Source organism: Drosophila teissieri, chromosome 3L, assembly GCF_016746235.2.
Source record: "Drosophila teissieri strain GT53w chromosome 3L, Prin_Dtei_1.1, whole genome shotgun sequence".
Taxonomy (NCBI): Eukaryota; Metazoa; Arthropoda; class Insecta; order Diptera; family Drosophilidae; genus Drosophila; species Drosophila teissieri.
Window position 1 is genome coordinate 7925618 of NC_053031.1, and position 18464 is coordinate 7944081.

The 18464-nt window shown below is 40.2% G+C and overlaps 2 protein-coding genes across 2 annotated transcripts; one reads left to right on the forward strand and one right to left on the reverse strand.

Moving 5' to 3' along the window:
* The first annotated feature begins 1556 nt into the window (after nt 1-1556).
* LOC122616818 (E3 ubiquitin-protein ligase CBL-B-B) lies at nt 1557-9006 on the forward strand. Its single transcript, XM_043792387.1, has 6 exons — nt 1557-2474; nt 3224-3631; nt 3751-3875; nt 3942-4063; nt 4127-4258; nt 5943-9006. The coding sequence occupies exons 1-6, from the start codon at nt 1921-1923 to the stop codon at nt 7269-7271; spliced, it is 2670 nt and encodes an 889-aa protein (XP_043648322.1). The 5' UTR covers nt 1557-1920; the 3' UTR covers nt 7272-9006.
* A 1706-nt stretch (nt 9007-10712) lies between these two features.
* LOC122615656 (cold shock domain-containing protein E1) lies at nt 10713-18325 on the reverse strand. The gene is made up of 9 exons (XM_043790696.1): nt 15002-18325; nt 14305-14873; nt 13834-14228; nt 13044-13770; nt 12821-12974; nt 12589-12758; nt 11582-12529; nt 11340-11517; nt 10713-11276 (listed from the first exon to the last, which is right to left on the reverse strand). Exons 1-9 carry the CDS (start codon nt 15036-15038, stop codon nt 11260-11262), a joined length of 3195 nt encoding a protein of 1064 aa, XP_043646631.1. The 5' UTR covers nt 15039-18325; the 3' UTR covers nt 10713-11259.
* Between the last annotated feature and the right edge of the window lie 139 nt (nt 18326-18464).

Here is an 18464-nt window from a genome sequence, read left to right on the forward strand (position 1 = left end):
ATTTAATAACATAAATAAATACTTTGTTGTAGGCTCTTGAGCGTTGTATAATCTTTGATATCATTAGAAAATATATTTGGTTCAGGCCGTTGTATATATTATAGTCTAACATTAAGCTGGCAATTTGACAATATTCTATAATCTAATGATTCTTAACAACAATTTGAATAATAAGTCATAGTACACGTTTTATTTTTTATTCTGAGTAGTTCCCCCCACATCGTTGTGCAATAAATCATGATTTTGGGAAATGTGTTGTAGGCACTTACTCACCATCCACAAAATTTGTAACCACTGTGCACTGGCGGCGGGTGGAGGAAGCTGAAGAAGCAGATCAGTGGCGGCGAAGTCGCGTGCATTAAAGAAAATTGAGTGGTGGTGGAGGTGGAAGTGGCCGCCGCATGGGAAAAGAGGTCACTAAGTGAATGTTTACAGTTAGCTTTTTGGGCAGTTCAGTGAGAGCCAGGTCCAAAACACCGAGCCAAGCCGAGTCGAGTCGAGTTGAGCCAAGCTGAGCCGAGCTCAACGGGGAAAAAGCCAAACTGCATATGACAGGCGTGACTCGGCTTTAAGCGCCAGTGCCCAGAACTAATACCCCAAACACGACAACTAGCAGATTCCCAAAAAAAATGAAAAAAGAAGAGTGAGGAAAAACCAAAGGAAAACAGCGCCAAAAAATAAGAAACCGAAAAGAGAAGAGCAAAACTTAATTAAAAGAAAGCCAGGCTGGCGGAGACGTAAAAACCTTTTGGCAGCCGTGCAGTTTCTTTTCTGGCCAAATAAATATTTGACGCCACTCGCCTGCGGTTGCCAATAAAAATGGAAAGTGAAAATTGCGGCTGCAGTGGCAGTGCATATTAAAAAACCAAAACAAAAAAAAATAGAAAGATATCAACAGCCGTGTGTGCGAAAAGATGGCTATAATAAACGATAGAAGGCCAAGAGCCACGCACCTGTTCTGCGGGTTTTCTTTCCATCTAATCACTGCTCTTGTTTTTTTCTTTCCCGATCAACTACCAAACCAGTGCGAGTATTATATAAATAATGGATCGCTGGATAAACGGCGGAAATTATATGGCAAGGGGAGAGTTAGCGCCTCTGCCGGGAAAACTGCAACTTTTGTATACAAGGTAATGCCTTGCCTAGCATTACACTACATTTTATTTAGAAAATGTGAGGGTTTGCAAGTTTTCATGCTTAAAATAGAGTAAGAGCGTTCTCTAGAGTTTCTATGGGCAATGTATATTTAACGTATTATCATTAAGCAAACTGGAACTTTGATGGCGTAATAAACAATTTGAAACACTCATTTTCCAATCAATTGAATTGGAAGATATATATTTAAATATATTTATCATCGAGGCAAACTTTACAGTACAACCATACAATACTGCCTGCATTCGACAAGTAATCATTCCGTATATAATGATTATTTAAATTATTTAATTCAAGAAATTGTAACGTTTTTTTTAAATACTCGCCATTTTGTAACGTTATTTTACAGCGGTCAACGGTGACGTCACAGCGCAATGCAACCCTTTGATTAGTGTGCCCAGCTGTGCGAACTCGATTGGTATTTACTGGCGTTGCGTTCGCGGTCATACAGAGATTTCATTGAAAAAGTCGAAAATATTGTGTGGGTTTAAAAAACGCAAACGTCGCCGAAACGCGTAGCCCCAAATGCACACGCCAGGTGCAAGGATACAGCCGTGAGGATCGGGCACCCAATCGGATAGATCGCGTTTCGTTAGATTGTGGGGGAAAATCGCACCGAAGTCACCACTACTACTACACACGGCCACCAGCAGCAGCAGCAACAACAACAACAACGACGAGAATAGCAGCAGCAGCAACAACAACAACAAGAAGGAGACGAGCTGAGAAGAGGAAGCAGAGGCAGCGCAGCGGCAGAGAGAAAAGATGGCGACGAGAGGCAGTGGAACCCGTGTGCAATCGCAGCCAAAGATTTTCCCATCGCTGCTTTCCAAGCTGCACGGCGCCATCTCGGAGGCCTGCGTCTCCCAGCGCCTGTCCACCGACAAAAAGACGCTCGAGAAGACGTGGAAGCTGATGGACAAGGTGGTTAAACTGTGCCAACAGCCCAAGATGAATCTGAAGAATAGTCCACCGTTTATTTTGGACATCCTGCCGGATACGTACCAGCGCTTGAGGCTGATCTACTCGAAGAACGAGGACCAGATGCACCTGCTCCATGCCAACGAGCACTTCAACGTGTTCATCAACAATCTGATGCGAAAGTGCAAGCAGGCCATCAAGCTCTTCAAGGAGGGCAAGGAGAAGATGTTCGATGAGAACTCCCACTACCGCCGGAATCTCACCAAGCTCAGCCTGGTCTTCTCCCACATGCTCAGCGAACTGAAGGCCATATTCCCCAATGGTGTCTTTGCCGGAGACCAATTCCGGATCACCAAGGCGGACGCGGCCGACTTTTGGAAGAGCAACTTCGGTAACAGGTGAGTGGCGCCTATTGGACCTAGTGGACAGTGTAACATCATACCCATAAGAATACCAAGTCTTATTGGTAGGCAAAACAGTATAGTAACTAAATAAATGAGTTGTTTATAGTGTGGTTTCAAAAGCCGAATGTAATGTCTGAACTAAAAAACAGTTCATTCATTGGGATTTTATTTGATATGGAAAATTTCACTAGAATTGGAAGTCTGAATATCCAATACCGTGTCTGAATCAAACCAGTTTCAACTGGTTCGGTCTTAGCGCAAAACTCATGGGTACAAATGTGAATGCCCATATTTGAAATTTTAAAGGATAATACTACGAAATGGATATCACATATGCAATCAGCACAAACCATTGTTTATTTTGAATACCTCCAAAGTGATCCCATACTGTTTTTACATACATATACTTTTGTGAACTCCCTTCCCAAACTTTTTATCAGTATTGTGAATGAAGGCCTTCTTGGTTAGATAATATTTAGAATTCGGATGCATACAAATAATTTCTTTGTTCCGAAGCAATAATATACCACAAACACTCACGTTCAAAGTGTCCCCATATAGTTTTTACATATTATTGTGAACACCATTCCCTAACTTTTTATTAGTATTGTGAAAGAGGGTATTTTTGATTACATATGAATTCCCTTAAACTAACAATTTTAATTCTTACAAATAATTTCTTTGTTTCAAAGCAATAATATACCACAAATACTCACGTTTCTAACCACGTCTTTCTCCCGCAGCACATTGGTTCCCTGGAAGATCTTTCGACAGGAGCTTAACAAAGTACATCCCATAATCTCCGGCCTGGAGGCCATGGCCCTAAAGACCACTATCGATCTTACCTGCAACGACTTCATTTCCAACTTCGAGTTCGACGTCTTCACACGCCTCTTTCAGCCTTGGGTGACACTGCTACGCAACTGGCAAATACTGGCCGTCACACATCCGGGCTACGTGGCGTTCCTGACATACGACGAGGTGAAGGCTCGCCTACAGCGCTACATCCTCAAGGCGGGCAGCTACGTTTTCCGGCTCTCCTGCACGCGGCTGGGCCAATGGGCCATCGGCTACGTTACTGCCGAGGGAGAGATTCTGCAGACAATCCCTCAGAATAAGTCGCTGTGCCAAGCGCTGCTCGATGGCCATCGGTGAGAAATAGTAGATTACCAAAGAATATCATACACTGACTGACGATACTTGCCCCTAAGGCCCTTAGTTATAATTGTTTTATAACTATTCGTTACTGATCATGATGTTTGACTTTCAGAGAGGGCTTCTACTTGTACCCAGATGGCCAAGCGTACAATCCGGATCTGTCGTCTGCCGTTCAAAGTCCCACCGAGGACCACATAACCGTAACCCAAGAGCAATACGAACTATACTGTGAAATGGGTAAGCTACTGTCGTATAACAACCACTTTCTTTTTTGTACTAACAAGTATTTATTTGGCATTGTAGGCAGCACCTTTCAGCTGTGCAAAATCTGTGCGGAGAACGACAAAGACATCCGCATCGAGCCCTGTGGCCACTTGTTGTGTACTCCCTGCCTCACCTCCTGGCAAGTGGATTCCGAGGGACAGGTGAGCGGAGTTAATTGAGTATTAAACACCCACAACACCCACTTAACAATGGATTTCTTGCAGGGCTGTCCCTTCTGTCGGGCCGAAATCAAGGGCACCGAACAGATCGTCGTGGACGCCTTCGATCCGCGCAAGCAACACAACCGGAACGTCACCAATGGGCGACAGCAGCAGCAGGAAGAAGACGACACTGAGGTATAGTTTTGTTCACAGCCTGATCAGCCTGATCCGCCTGCTCCGCTGCCGCCTGTGCTGCTATTTATATACATATTACTCTTATGATTACCTTTGGTTCGTTTATACAGTTATATATGCCTATATATACATTATATATTTTAGATTTTACAACTGCTATTGTTTATATAAGTTTAATGTTTAGCCTGCAGTTCGCAGTGGCAGTTTCGAATTTAATTTTGTTTGTTTAGCTGTAACATATTTAAATTATTAGCCAAACTCATGCAACTAACACTCACAGACCCACGCACACACGCCCAATCACAGCCACAAGCACAACCACAACCGCAACCATTGTCCATCGAGCACATGCATAACGTAGTTAAAGTTCTTTGACCGGAAGTCGCTCATCAACCATCGTTTGCTATCGCTTCCTCTGTTTTCTCTCCGCCGGTTTGGTTTGTGTGCGTTCGTTTAGTTGCTCGTTCTTCCTCTCTCACGCTCCCTCTATCTATTGATCACGTTCGCCTCTGTTTATGAATCATTTTAATCGATCCGATTCGATTTGCCCTCGATTGCACTTTTGTACATAGGCACTATGGAATTTATAATTGTAACCTGTTCTGTAGTATTTGGAATTTTCTCTTCCACATCGAGCTTGATTATCTCCTGTATGCCGCAGTATATATTTTTTGTATCTATCCCTACTCTAGAGTCATTCTCTTTTTCATTGTACTCCGTTATGTGTTTATTTCATTTTAGTTTATTGTTTAACACTTCCAAAGATACATTTAGTTTGTAGTAGCGTGCGTTTACTTCCCCCCATCAATTCAATTTTATTTGTAAGCAGCCAACGCGCTGCCCTAAGACTGTAATTTATTATTAACAAAAAGAAAAGAAACCGAAAAGGTTTAAGAAATCAGGCTAAACATAGGAGGCCTCGAATCGATCGATAATTTAGTTAGATTGTATGTTGTATGTAAATTAATTTTTGATTTCCTGTGTCACAAGGCCAGAATTTGTAGCGCTCGTTGCTATCAAAAATACGAACGAAAAGTATTAGATTACAAATTTTAAATCGAACCCACATTTCGGCTCATTTCGTTAATTTAATATAACCATAAATCAGATCGCATTAATGTACACAATAACGATAACGATTATTTATATAATACATCTAATGCAATTTTTATACATTTAGCGATTAGTTTTTGATTTCCTTAATAAGTTTACGGCTAAAAACGAAACAACCACACAACCACAAACAAAACAAAAAAAAAAACTGAATCAAAACAAAATATATGCATAATATGAATATTTAAATATTGGTTTGAATTGATTTATATGTTTTCTTACTGATTGATTTAGCTCTGTTTTTACTAGTGACTCTTATTTTCCTCAGATTTTCTGTTTGATGTGCATGCCAATTTCCTCCATCCAGCGGCATGCTCTATGATCAGCAAACTATTTGCTTAAGTGGTCTACAATGTTCAGTTAGAAAGTTTCACATGGAATAGTAGAACGACTTCGTTTTCGCATTTGTTAATTTATTTAATAGGTTCTAGAAATCAAATATGTTAAAGTACATTTCTTTTCAAAAGTTATCCAATATGAATTGAAGATTTAAGTTTCATTATTCCATGACTGGTGATTCACTGAACTGCACGGAGACCTATAATCTGATTTCTGTTCTGGATATGTTTAGGATATGGGCGACTTCAACATAGCCACTTCATCGTTGCACGCACTCAGCACCTCGACCACGGTTGCGACTGAGAAGCACAGTCCGCACACATCGCCACGTTTGGGACGCCGGAGCACCACGCCCAGCCTGATGGCCGTGCAAAACGATCTCTATGCAGGCGGCACGCCAACCCTCAGCCTGCCCAGCAGCTCCTGCTCCTCCATCTCCATCGCCGCCGCCTCCACATCCTCCTCCGCCTCTCTCGCATCGGTAACATCAGTGGCAGCATCATCATCCTCCTCCCAGCACCAACACCAACACCAGCAGCCACAGCCCTCGGCTCCTCCTGCTTCAGCGGTGCTCAGCAATGGCGGTGGTGGTGGCGGGGCCAGCTCCAGCCAAAAGAACACCAACCGGATGAGTGCTCCGCTTATTGGCTCCTGTGTTGCCAACTCCACCTATGGCCAGAAATTGCCACAGAACTGCAGCCACAGCAGCACCAGCAGCAGCGACAATGCCTCCAGCTCGAGTTCGTATGCCATCTTGCAGAATCTCCATGATACGGGTACACCAGCAACGGCAGCATCTGTTGTAGCTCCTCCCCTGCCACCGCGAAAATCCTCACCTGGCGTGGAGACACCCAGCAAGGCCACGGCACCACCACCACCAGCAACAGCACCCAGCAGCAGCAAGAGTATCGACAACATCCAGTGCAGCCTAGATAATGTGCCGCCCCAGACGACGGCTCCACCAATACCACCACATGTCTCTCCTAGCGTGGACACCTTGGCCGAGGATTTGATGCGACAGCAGCTGATAGCAACTAGTACCACATCGCCGGTGCTCTCACTGTTAGATGAGGACATCGTTGAGGTGGGTCCGGCGGAAACTATAAGTGGGGTGATCGATACCCGCCCGCTGGAGGCGCGCGGCGTGACCTTGAGCCGGCAGGACTCGGCCTCCTCCCACTACACGCAACTGTGCACCACCAGCAGCGGTGGCTCCGCTGCAGCACTGGCCAACGGAAAGAAGGCCCCCTCGGCCAAGCAGAGCCAAACGACAACGACGACATCGGCGGCAGCGGCAGCGGTGGCGGGCAATGGGTCCAATCCTGTCCAGCAATCGAAACCGCAATCGCAACCGCAACCGCTGCTCTATGCGAACGTGACGATCAATCAAAAAGACTGCGGCACCGTGCCCTACGAAAACATTAACCTGGAGTACATTGCCCGGCTGATGAACGCGGGCTACTCCAAGGAGAACGCGATCACCGCCCTAGGGATTTCGCGCAACAACATCGAGATGGCCGGCGACATCCTGCGCGAGTTTGTCTCCAAGAACAGCGCCTGAAGTGCCCAGCCAGCCGTCGGATTGTTGAATCGGATGATAGTCTTTAACCCAACACAAAAAGAAAACGATCACCAGTCGAACTTCTCTAACTCGAGCATATTGGTATATTAATTAGGTTGTTAAATTTGTGAAATTAACCAAATTAGGATTTGTATTCTGTGAAATTGTTTTCTATTAACTTAGTATGTTTCTTTAATTCATGTACATCTAAGGGGCATCTTTACAATTCGTTAAGGAACTATAGGTAAACCCAAACTAAAGTAAACCCAATTAGTTTTATTGATTTAAATTATGAGAAAACGATATAACTCCCAGAAACGCTAGTGTTACTAAATTAAACACGTAAGTTGGAGAAGTTCGACTGTAATGAAAATACAAAAATTCGCATTAGACTCTAAAAGCATGGTAAATATTTTTCGATTTAGGAGCACCAAACTCACACACTTGTCCCACAATTAGGAGGAGCTTGAGTCCTTCGAAGTCCCCACTTGGCGTAGCCAGCACAAGCAATTCACGTTTCCCGGTTCGAAAATTTAAAAATAATGACGAAAGAAAGATTAAAATATTGCCAGTAAGGCGAAGAGAAAATTAAGCACAACCCTTGGATATCAAATATAGCTATGTACACTTAAATTAAGACTATCTAACTTCTTCCTATTAAGAGCAAACAAATATTTAAGAAATTATAACTCGTATTTACGCAGTTCTGGAAGAAAAACTTGCCCACCCCAAACAAACGAAGAATATATATTAACATTTTCTCGCTCTCGCAAAAAAATGATAAAGAAAACCAAAAGGAAAAAGACAAAGCCAGGATCTGGTATCTAAAGATATAGTATCTCAACTAGATCGACGCTTTTCTTCACTGTCATGCTCATGAGCCCATCTATAAGTAGTCCATCGTTTCATCCAAAGCAAAATCCAACCGAATATTGAAGAATCTGAATCGAACGCAGCCATTATTGAAATGCCTTCGGTGGCGAATGCCTCCAAAAAAAATTAAAAAATAAATAAAAAAGAAAACGAAATGAAAATGAACACAGAATTCCGAGTTTCCCAACAAACACATGAACACCAATTGCAAGCAAGCATTACACAAGTTAGGGACACAACACCCAAAACCCAAACAGATCCGATGCACTATCAAGTTTACCTCGATTTTTTATACAAAGCTTGAACGTTTTTGTAATAGTACTTGTAAGTTCGAAACGAATCAATTAATCTCCCAAAAGTTGAATGAGAATATGCATAATTCAATTTGTATTACGAATCCCTTTTTACTGGCTTTATATACATATGATAATCGATCGATCGGTTTTTGAAATTCGTCAGAAAATGTTCTAGTCCCTCACACGAAAAACACAATTTTTGCCATACTCGTATATCTACTACACCTAAGGCGATATATATTTATAAATAGGCGATATATTTAACATGCGACAACCAAAGTAAAAAACGAATCTAAGTCAATGCAATATATTCACTAAAACGAGAAATCAATGCAAGCGCTAAATCGTAAGATTATCTGACATTACCTAAACGCATACAAAGTTTAGAAGTAATCAAGCGAATGGATCGTGAATTTTAAGCAGAAAATGGAAATTCCCAGCATATAGAGAGCAAAACAACCGAAAAGCAAAGTCAATGAACCGATAATTTTGTCCAAAGGAGGCAGCAATTGAGAAACGATGATACCATACCATAGTCACGTCATGTAACCGAACAAATCTAAGCAGATATAAATTATTCTTATAAATAAAAGCGAAAAATTAAACCAAAACCAACGTTATATTGGAAGTATCTGTGTGGGGATCCCCCTTGGAACGGCAGCTTTGCCAACTCAAAAGCATTTGTTTCAAATAGTATATTTTATTATTACGTTTTACTCTCAGACTCCAGCAGTAGATAACATAAATACACAGATGGGGGACTTTTAGTTTATTGAAATATGTATTTATTATTTATTCTGTTGTTGTTGTATTATTTGACTTATATAGTTTGCGATTTTTTTTTCGTATTCAAGCACATATGTATGTATGTATTTTTCTTGTATATTTTCTTTTTTTATATTTTTTTGATGTTTTTGTTACATTTTTTGAAGTTTTTACGATTTTTTTGTTGCGTATTTTATTTGAAATGTTTTTTAATTTTCATGTTGGTTTTGTTGCTTTCTCGTAATAAGGATTTTAGTTACTGTGCTGTTCATTTCTTGCATTGCATGAATGACAAAACGCCCAGCTGCCGGCCACTTTGAAAATCTTTTTTTTGGGCTGCGATGGCGATGGCGTTTGGCATGTCTGTCGATCTCTCGTGTCATCAACCTCGATTACCCCACCCGCCCGGCAGGATGTATCCGTGTGGACTTGTATCCCGCATATAGCGCTATATGTACGCTGATGTATAATTCTTATACAATATTAAAGTTACTATGTTTTCATGCTCTTTGTTCTGGTTTTTGTCTGTGAGTGTCAGTGTTGCTGCTTAGTGTAAGTTCTGGTTGTTTGTGTTTTCTCTGTTTTTAGTTGTATGTATATAACATGGCTATAATAGGACGTACTGATCCCAAATTTGTTGTTAGCTTGTTAAATGTGTTTTTCTTTTGTGTTTTCTTGTTGTTACATTTAGTTTTTGTTTCTTTAGTAATTGAAATTCATAATTTTCACAATATTTGCTCTTTGTTACCGACACACGACACGCTCATAAAGTTTTTTTTTTTTTGTTTATTTTTGTTTTTTTGTAGCTTTTTTTTCTTCGTATATTTAGTTTTTTTAAAAATTATTTTTATAATCTTCATTAAATGGTTTCAACAGATTTGGCTCAGCAAATTAAATTTGCTCTTCATCGTTACACAAAACTTTTTATAATTTTCTTCTCTCCTGGATATTTTTTTGTGAGTTTTCGTAATGCGATTTGTTGTTGCTTTAAATAAATATTTACGATGTAGCATGTATGTTTTTGTATAATATGTTATGTAATAAGTTAATGCAACTGTCTGAATGCAACTAAAGAATTGGCAAAACATCTTGACGTGTTTATACAAGCGAAGATCAAATCATGGGAAATAATAACATTAATATTAGGTATGTTTACGTTAATGAATATGTAAAATATATATGTACTTGTAGATATAAATACTTTCTTCATGCTTCACTCCATTGATTGATTTTTTGTTTGCTGTCGCTGCTGCGACTGTTATTCTACATAACTTGCAGTCGTAGTACAACAATAGTTCAATAAATATAAATCGTTAACAGTAAGATTGAAAGCAGTGAAAGGACATTTTTTCGAGAAGTACCAAAGAATACGAGTAGATCAAGATACAGTAGAAGCAGGAACTATGCCAGCCCTAGATAAATGTTAATAGAGTGTTGCATTTATACAATTTCTAACGCAATTATGCAAGGAGTTCGTTGCCATTCTAGAATAAATAGAATACATAGATTATGTTGCTTGTTTCCTTGTTCTCACTTATCGCATTGGTTTTTTTAATTAGTTAAAATTAAAGCAAACTAGTAGAAAATAGTATACGTATACAAACGTTTTGGTTTTATCTCTCAGACACTTGGATTTCAATTTCATTTTGTTTCAAACTGGCCACAACTCGGTTCACCGTTGCGTCTAGTTACAAACAAAGCGTTACAATGGTGGAGGGGTTAGTTGGTAATATTACAAATAAGTTTCGATTTCAGACACGAAGAGCTCTCTTGTTGAGTTGCCGTTAAGTAGTTTCGTAAATATTAAATGTATGCCTTTGCTATCCATTATTATGAATTACAATCTTTTCCAATAGTGTTTGCTTGGTTCTAGGGATTATATTCGTTATAAATGTTTGTGTATATGGTAAGGGCGACAAGTTCACGTTGCTGTTAGTTTGTTGATTGGTAGCCTGCTCGGTTATGGCTTGCGTACAAGAATATATATAGCTGTAGGTAATTGTCTTTGATGTGCATCTAATATCCTGGCTTGCTTATACAACATCTTCAGCAATCTACTCCACCAAGTTGCCTGCAAAATTCGATTTCGTTACGTTAAATACTCCATTAAACGATGTGATATGCGCGGTCTCACCTGGAATGCGTGGATGACGGGCTAGAACGGAAAAGCCTTTGCCCTGCGGTCCCTTGGGTGCGCGAATGAGGATTAGACGCGGCACAGTGTCATCGCCGTTGAGCTTAAGGCGCGAGATCAGACGATCCGGACGATCGTTTATTTTCAGAACATTGCAAGCCGAAGACTTTCCATTGCGCTGATGAACAAATAAACAATACTCGTTAATATGAAATCAATGCAAGTAGTAGCAATCAACCCACCTGATTGGTGACCACGGAGAACTCCACGGTGTCGCCTGGATGTAAAGCGACAGTATTGCCCTGCACCTCTGACATGTGGAAGAACAGCTTTTTGCCGTCCTCCACCTCAAAGTTGAGAAAACCAAACTGACCCTTGATGGAGTCCACTGTGGCACGTTTCTTCTGCCTTACGGCATTTACGTTTGCTGCTCGACCACTCTCATCGATGCGGAAGCTAACGAGATCGCCCTTCTGGAGCAGATCCCTCTTGTTCACCAGACTAGTGATCCCGAACTCGTGTTGCGAAATGACTGTGGTACGTAGCTCATCGAGGATTTCAATGAGACCGGCATATTCCTGCTGGTCGGGATTGATGCAGCGCAGTGGACGAGCAACAACGCCATTGTGTGTGGTCTCCAGCACAGCCGGCTGGGGAATAGAGTTCTTTGGCAGCATACGGACATTTTCCGCCGGCAGGCAGTTTCCGGAAACGGATGTATTTCCGTTCCGAGCGAGAGTGTACTCCACTTCCTGGCCCAGCTCCAACCAATTGGGATTGCCCATATAATTGCTAAAGTGAAAGAAGACCTCCTCGTCGTGGGACAAAGTCTCAATGAATCCAAAATTCTCCTTCATCACGGCTATGAAGCCACGGTACACCTGACCGGCATCGGATCCGGCATGGTTGTTGTTCTCCATCTTAAACTCATCCAGATGAGCTGGATTGTTGCTGCCGACGCTGCTGGTGCTGCCACCAGGGCTGCCGTGCATGACATAGCCATTCTGTAGCGAAGCATTTGAGCTGCTGCTACTGATTCCATTCGACAATCCTCCCAGCTGGTCGTTTTGGTTGATATTTGCCCCAGCATTCGATTGATTAAGATGCAACTGCTGTTGCTGCTGTTGTTGCTGCTGATGCAGTGATACTTGCTGTACGTTGACGGCTATACACTCCTTGTTACGTTTGACCTGTTGGTTTTAATTAAATTAAAATATGGTTCTCTAATTTGTTTAAATGACAAACGTACCATGTAAATATCGAAGCGTACGCGCTCCCCAATCCTTGGTGGTTTTTCGCAGTCTTTAAGAAAATACATAATAGTCTTTTTAACATCGGCATGCTCGTAGGTAATCACACCGCCCTCGACGCGATCTTGAGATTTAATTGGGCTCTTGGGCGCCTCGCGAGTTACACATCCTGTTTAAAGATTTTACGAATTAGTAAATGCTATAAATTGGAATGGTACTACAGGAACATACCCTCTATGTTGCTGGCCACTAGAGTTTCAAATTGCACTGAGTTGGGCGGCAAGTGTTTAATGCGTATGGCCTGCAAACGCGAGTTATTATAGGCCAATCCAGGCTCCTGAATGACAGTGAATTCTACCTCATCGTTGATATCGATTTCACGGCTCTATATATAAGAAAGTAAAGGATTTTTGAATCCAATATAACCATAAATAATTTGATTAGCTATTCTTACCGTATCTAAAACTTCAGTAAAGTGGAAAAATAAACGGGCCTGACGCTCTACGCAGCGCAGGAAGCCAAAGCCCTCCTTGAGAGAGGCGATGGTGCCCTGCTCTCGCTTCTCGCCGGATACCTTGAAGGTCTCATCCAACAGAGCAATCGAGGTGGCCCGCTGCAATTGATCACGCCTATCCGTGGCTAGTAGGAACTGCACCCAATCGCCGTGGCGCAGGGTGAAGTCACCCTTTTGATCCTTGTCCCCGAACGGAACCTCGACCTCGGAGTAATCCAATGCCCTATAACGGATGCGACCCGGCAAGGGATCGTTGTTCTGGCGCACCGGGTTATTGCGATCAAGCGACTTAAGCACCTGGCCCTTATACACCGTGCTGTCCACGTCCTCGAAGATCACTGATCCCGGAGCTAGGCGCGTGATGTTGCACGCAAATTCACGGCCCTGCGGAGGCACAGATGCAGACTGCATTTTCGATTGGAGGAGGTTGGGATTGGTTGGATCGCCGCTGCCACTTACGCTCCGCGTCTGGATGGTGAACTCGACATCGTCACCGGGACGCAGCTCCACATTGCCCTCCGCCTCCGAGAAGTGGAAGAAAATCTCTTTGACCACATCGGCACGTTCGATAAAGCCAAACGATTCCTTCATCGAGCAGACAACCCCACGATACTTAACCGGCTGGGCCGGATTTTCCAGGCGAATATGGCAAGCGCCTAGATTACCTCTGCAATGGAAAAGGTTCGTTAGTTTACAATGCGTATAAAAAAAGATTAAAATCAATCCTTACCTTTGGTTCGTTGCGATTTGGAAGCTGACCTTGTCGCCAGCGCGCAAGTTGACATTACCTTCCACATCGTCTTTGGTATAGGGTAAAAAGAAGCATTCGCCTCGGTTCTCATAGCTTATGCGACCTGTGGTCTCGCTGGAGTTGAGCACATTGTTGGCGCTATCTGTGCGCAGCTCGGTGGTCACCGTGCCGGTGACCCGCTCCTCGGAGAGAACAACCTCTGGGGCTATTTTAGATACTTGACTAGCTATCGGCTTGCCGGTGCGGCGATCATAGGTCATCTCAAACTCCACGGGATCTCCAATTTTCAAATGATCAATATTACCGCTGAATTGCGAAAAATGAAAGAAGAGACGCGCCTGCCTCTCACAGCACTGAATGAATCCATAGGAGTGCTATAATTAAAACAAAACAAATAACGTAAAATTAGATATTGTAGTCACGCGAAAGTTTCTCTTCTCTTCCACTCACCAGCAACTTTTCAATGATGCCAGTCTCCCGGGTGGTCTGGCTGGGATCTGCAGCAGCGGCCGATGAATTGCTCGATTGCGAGCCAAAAATGGACGAGCCACTGCCAGTTCCGTTGGTCAGAACGCTGTTAGACTGGAACACCCCGATTTGGGGAGGATTCTGGATGACATCGTTAACCTCGTTGGCATCAAACATTCCAATGGTCGGATGCTGTTGTTGCTGCTGCTGCTGCTGATGTTGCTGCTGCTGTTGATGTTGCTGCTGCTGCTGTTGATGTTGCTGCTGATGTTGTTGCTGCTGCTGCTGCTGTTGCATATGTTGCTGCTGATGTTGATGGTGATGCATATTCTGCTGCTGCTGATGTTGCTGCTGCTGATGCTGCTGCTGCTGCTGTTGTTGATGTTGCTGCTGCTGCTGCTGGGGCGACGGTCCCTGACCTTGCGGCTGCAGTCCCAATGTAGTAGAGTCAAGCGTAAAGGTTCCAATGGTCGGAAACGTGGTTGGGATTCCCAGGTTGCGAATGGCATTCATGTTGAAATAATTATCGCCTGGCAAGTTGTCATAGATTTCTGCAGCATTGCATGGAAAATAAAAGCGAACATTATAAGGACTTCGATAAGAACCAACAAGTTAAACGCCTTTTAAAATGCCATATGTACATAAACTAGAGAATTAGGAAACCCAATTTCGAACTTACCTTCGCCGATGCGGTACACCTTCGATTGGGTATTCATGTTTGATTGATTGATTTGATTGGATATTAACAAACAAAGAGAAATGCTGATAAGGACTAGCAAATTGGAGACTGGTTCTGGTTCTTGGCGACGTTGATTGCGATGTTATAGATGTTATTGGGTGGTCGGTGGTTTAATCCCATCAACCGATAATGGATGCGAATGACGAGAACGATTCGAACGAGAGTTAAAGTTGAAGAAAGCGCGAAAAATTACCGAAAACAGATTTGTTGATCTCACTTGTGTTAAATTTTGTTTTTATGTTGTTTTTTTTTTTTAATTTTTTGGTGTAGTTTTATATCAAAGAGAAAAAACTAAGCAATAAATACGTATTTGTTATTTGTTGTTTGTTTTGTTTTTTGTGTATATATATTTTGGCTAAACACTGGCACAAGAGGCACTGAAATTCCTTGTCTTCGAAGTTAATAAAAATTTTTGTCTTTTTTTGAGGGCATGCCCCGCAAAAAATGTGGTTGTTTTACTTAGCTTTCCTTTGCTGTTGTTGGTTTGTTTTTTGTGTTCCTTGTTGTTTTGTGTTTTTATTTCTTGTAAAAAATGCCGACAAATATTGTAACGTTGTTGGTTTGTTTTGGTAGTTTGAAGTTCCTTCCTGGGTCTGTTGTAGTTTGTTTTTTCTTTTCTAAAGTTTGCTTGTTTTGTGTATTCAAAATATTGTGGTTTCACGATGAAAATGCATACCAGCTGCTGCCGTTGGTGTTTTTTGTTTTTTTTCGAGTTTTGAATTATTATTGAATTATTGCATTTTGTTTGAAATGATTTTGGTTGAGTTTTTTTTTTATATTTTTACTTTAGTTTTACTAGAAAAATACACTGGGAATACTTTTTACTTTTGGGTTAGATTAGCTTTGTTTGATATTTGAATATTTTGTGTGATTTGCTTGATTATATTGTTTTCTATTTAGTATACATATATATAATATATATTTTGTAGGCAATCGTTGTGGTTTATAGGAAGTAGTAGTGATTTTTTTATTTACTTTCGAATACCTTTAGTACAACGATGATTTTTGGGGGACGAGGTTTAAATCTCCTTCTTCCTCTTCTCGGGACTTCCGTTTCCGGTTCCTCACTTTCTATCTCTCTTACTTTCTTTCTGTGTCGATTTTCTATTTTGTTTCGCTGTACGTTGCTATTACTTTTCGGTTGCACGATTTGTATAATTTGTTTTTTTGTTTTTGTTGCTGTTTTATTGCTGTTTCATTTACTATTCACTAAGCAAAAATTATGAGTTTTAAGGTTTTTTTTTTGTTTTTCTTTTTATATATGTATATAATAGATATAGGACACCCGTTATGTAAAGTTATCCTCGCTCATTTACTATGTTGAACTTTAAGTCTACGATTTATTTTGTTTTGTTTAAATATATATATATTTTGAATGCGTTTTGAAGTCTTTTCATAACCTAGGGTTTTTATTTTTGCTTTGTGTTGGTTGGTTTTGTTATTTATTCACTTATTCCTTTGTTTTGTTTTTGTTTTCTCGGTTGACGCTCACTAGATTTAAGCTTAGTTTAATAGTTTATATAATATAATATATAATATACTATAGTATATATGTATCGAAGTCCTTTAAGATATCACGAATTTGTTTCAATGTTTTTTATCTTTTCATTTGCATTTGCTCTTAAGTGTAAAGTTGTTGTTGGTTTAAGATGTTTTTCTGCTTTCTGCTCCTCTTTCGCTCCTTCTTCTTCTTCTTTTTCGCCTATTGTTAAAAATTACGGGGTTTTCCTTTCATTTCATTAGAGATTTTTTTTGTGGTTTTTCTTTGCGTTTTTCCTTTTTGTTTATTTAAATTTATAAATTTACAGTAATTATCACAGAGTTGTTAAATCTTTCTTTGAATTTGTTTTGTTTTTTTTTTCTCCGTTTTACTTCCGTTTGTTGCAGTTGCTTTTGCTGTTTTAGACTTTTAACATTTCTCACTAGGTACACTTATAAAAAAAACTGAATTGAAAACCAGTAAAAAACAATGCTTTATTGGAAAAAAATAAAAACTGTTGTTTTGGCACAAGGCCGCAGTTTTGAATTTGTTATGCGTTCTCTATATATATTTTCTTAATCCGTTTATTTTTCTTTTCACTAATTTATTGTTTTTTTTTTTTATTAAATTTATTGGCTAAGTTAAATTGCTGGTGTTGTTGTTGTAGGTCTGTGTAAAACGTGACTTAAAACATAGAATTCTTGTAGATTTTTGGTTTTAAATGTTTTCTTTATTGTTACCGTTATTTTTTTTAGTATATATTTTTTTATTCACACTTTTTTGCGGCACAATTGTTGCTTCATCGGTTTTATTCAGCTCTCCTTGCTTCTTCCTCCGTTTATCGCTCTGTCTCTCACTTCTCTTTCGCCCTTTTGGGCTTTTATCAGTTATCGACTTATATTCTAGCAGTGTTTTTTTTATGTTTAGTTAAATAATTTAGATTGATGTTGCGTTTTAAATTATATCGTTTTTAATATGTTTAAATTATTTGTTGTTGATTTACTCCCGGTTATTTTGTACTTTAAAACATTAATTCAGTTGTTTGTTGGTTGTTGTTTGTTTGTTGTTGTTGCTGCTGCTTTTGTAGCTCGGATGTTGTTGTCTTAATTAAAATTAATTAGCAAATTGAATTCACTCTGACTTAACAACAAAAAATTCGTAATTAAATTAAAGCTTTTCAGGAAAAATAATGAGGAATTTTGGGATTTATTTAGCGTTTTTCCAAGTGTGTTTTTTGCGGTTTTGCTTGAATTGTTTTTTTTTCTTTATTCGAGAGTCCGAACGCCGCAGCGCCGTTGCCTTTTATTTCACGTTAGTTTCGTTTTCCGTTGCTTTTTTGTTTTCAGTGCTTTTGCCGTTTTCTTGTTAAACTCCGCTTTACTTGCTCCTTCGTGGGTTGCCTTTTATTTTGTTTTGGCTTTTCTTTTTATTATTTATTTGTTGGTGCTTTTGAGTATTGACGAGTTAATTTCACAGCGTTTCAATTTGTTTGGTTTGTTGTTGGTTTTGTTGTTGTTTTATTTGAAAGTCTTCGTTTCAAGCTTGGCTTGTTTTTTATGTTGCTTGTTGTTTTGTTTTCTTTTTTTATTTGCGCAGTCGCTTTATCTCCCTCTCTCTGTCTCTGTCTGTCTCGCTCACACCGACGGGCGGCGTAAAAATTCTCGTTTTTTTCTGTTTTCTATGTTTTTCTTTGCAAAGCAAACGAAACAAAAACAAAGAAGAGTCCAAAAAACTTAAAAAGTTTTTGCTTTGAGTTTTTCCTTTTGAGCTATGTTGTTGTAGATTTTTTTTATGTATTTCTGCTGTAACTTTTAATTATTTGCGATTTATATTTGTATGTATTATTTTTTGATTCGTTTTCGATGGTTTTTTTTTATTTTTATATCATATTTGTTGTTGTATTTTTATATTATTATTATTTTG

Bases quoted from the DNA above. Each gene is read 5' to 3' on its own strand.
- LOC122615656 (XM_043790696.1), bottom strand. From the start codon at position 15,038: ATGAATACCCAATCGAAGGTGTACCGCATCGGCGAAG. The intron at 14,874-15,001 runs GTAAGTTCGAAA...GCAATGCTGCAG, and splicing joins GGTGTACCGCATCGGCGAAG to AAATCTATGACAACTTGCCA. The intron at 12,759-12,820 runs GTATGTTCCTGT...ATCTTTAAACAG, and splicing joins AGTGGCCAGCAACATAGAGG to GATGTGTAACTCGCGAGGCG.
- LOC122616818 (XM_043792387.1), top strand. From the start codon at position 1,921: ATGGCGACGAGAGGCAGTGGAACCCGTGTGCAATCGCAGCCAAAGATT. The intron at 2,475-3,223 runs GTGAGTGGCGCC...TTTCTCCCGCAG, and splicing joins AAGAGCAACTTCGGTAACAG to CACATTGGTTCCCTGGAAGA. The intron at 3,632-3,750 runs GTGAGAAATAGT...TTTGACTTTCAG, and splicing joins GCGCTGCTCGATGGCCATCG to AGAGGGCTTCTACTTGTACC.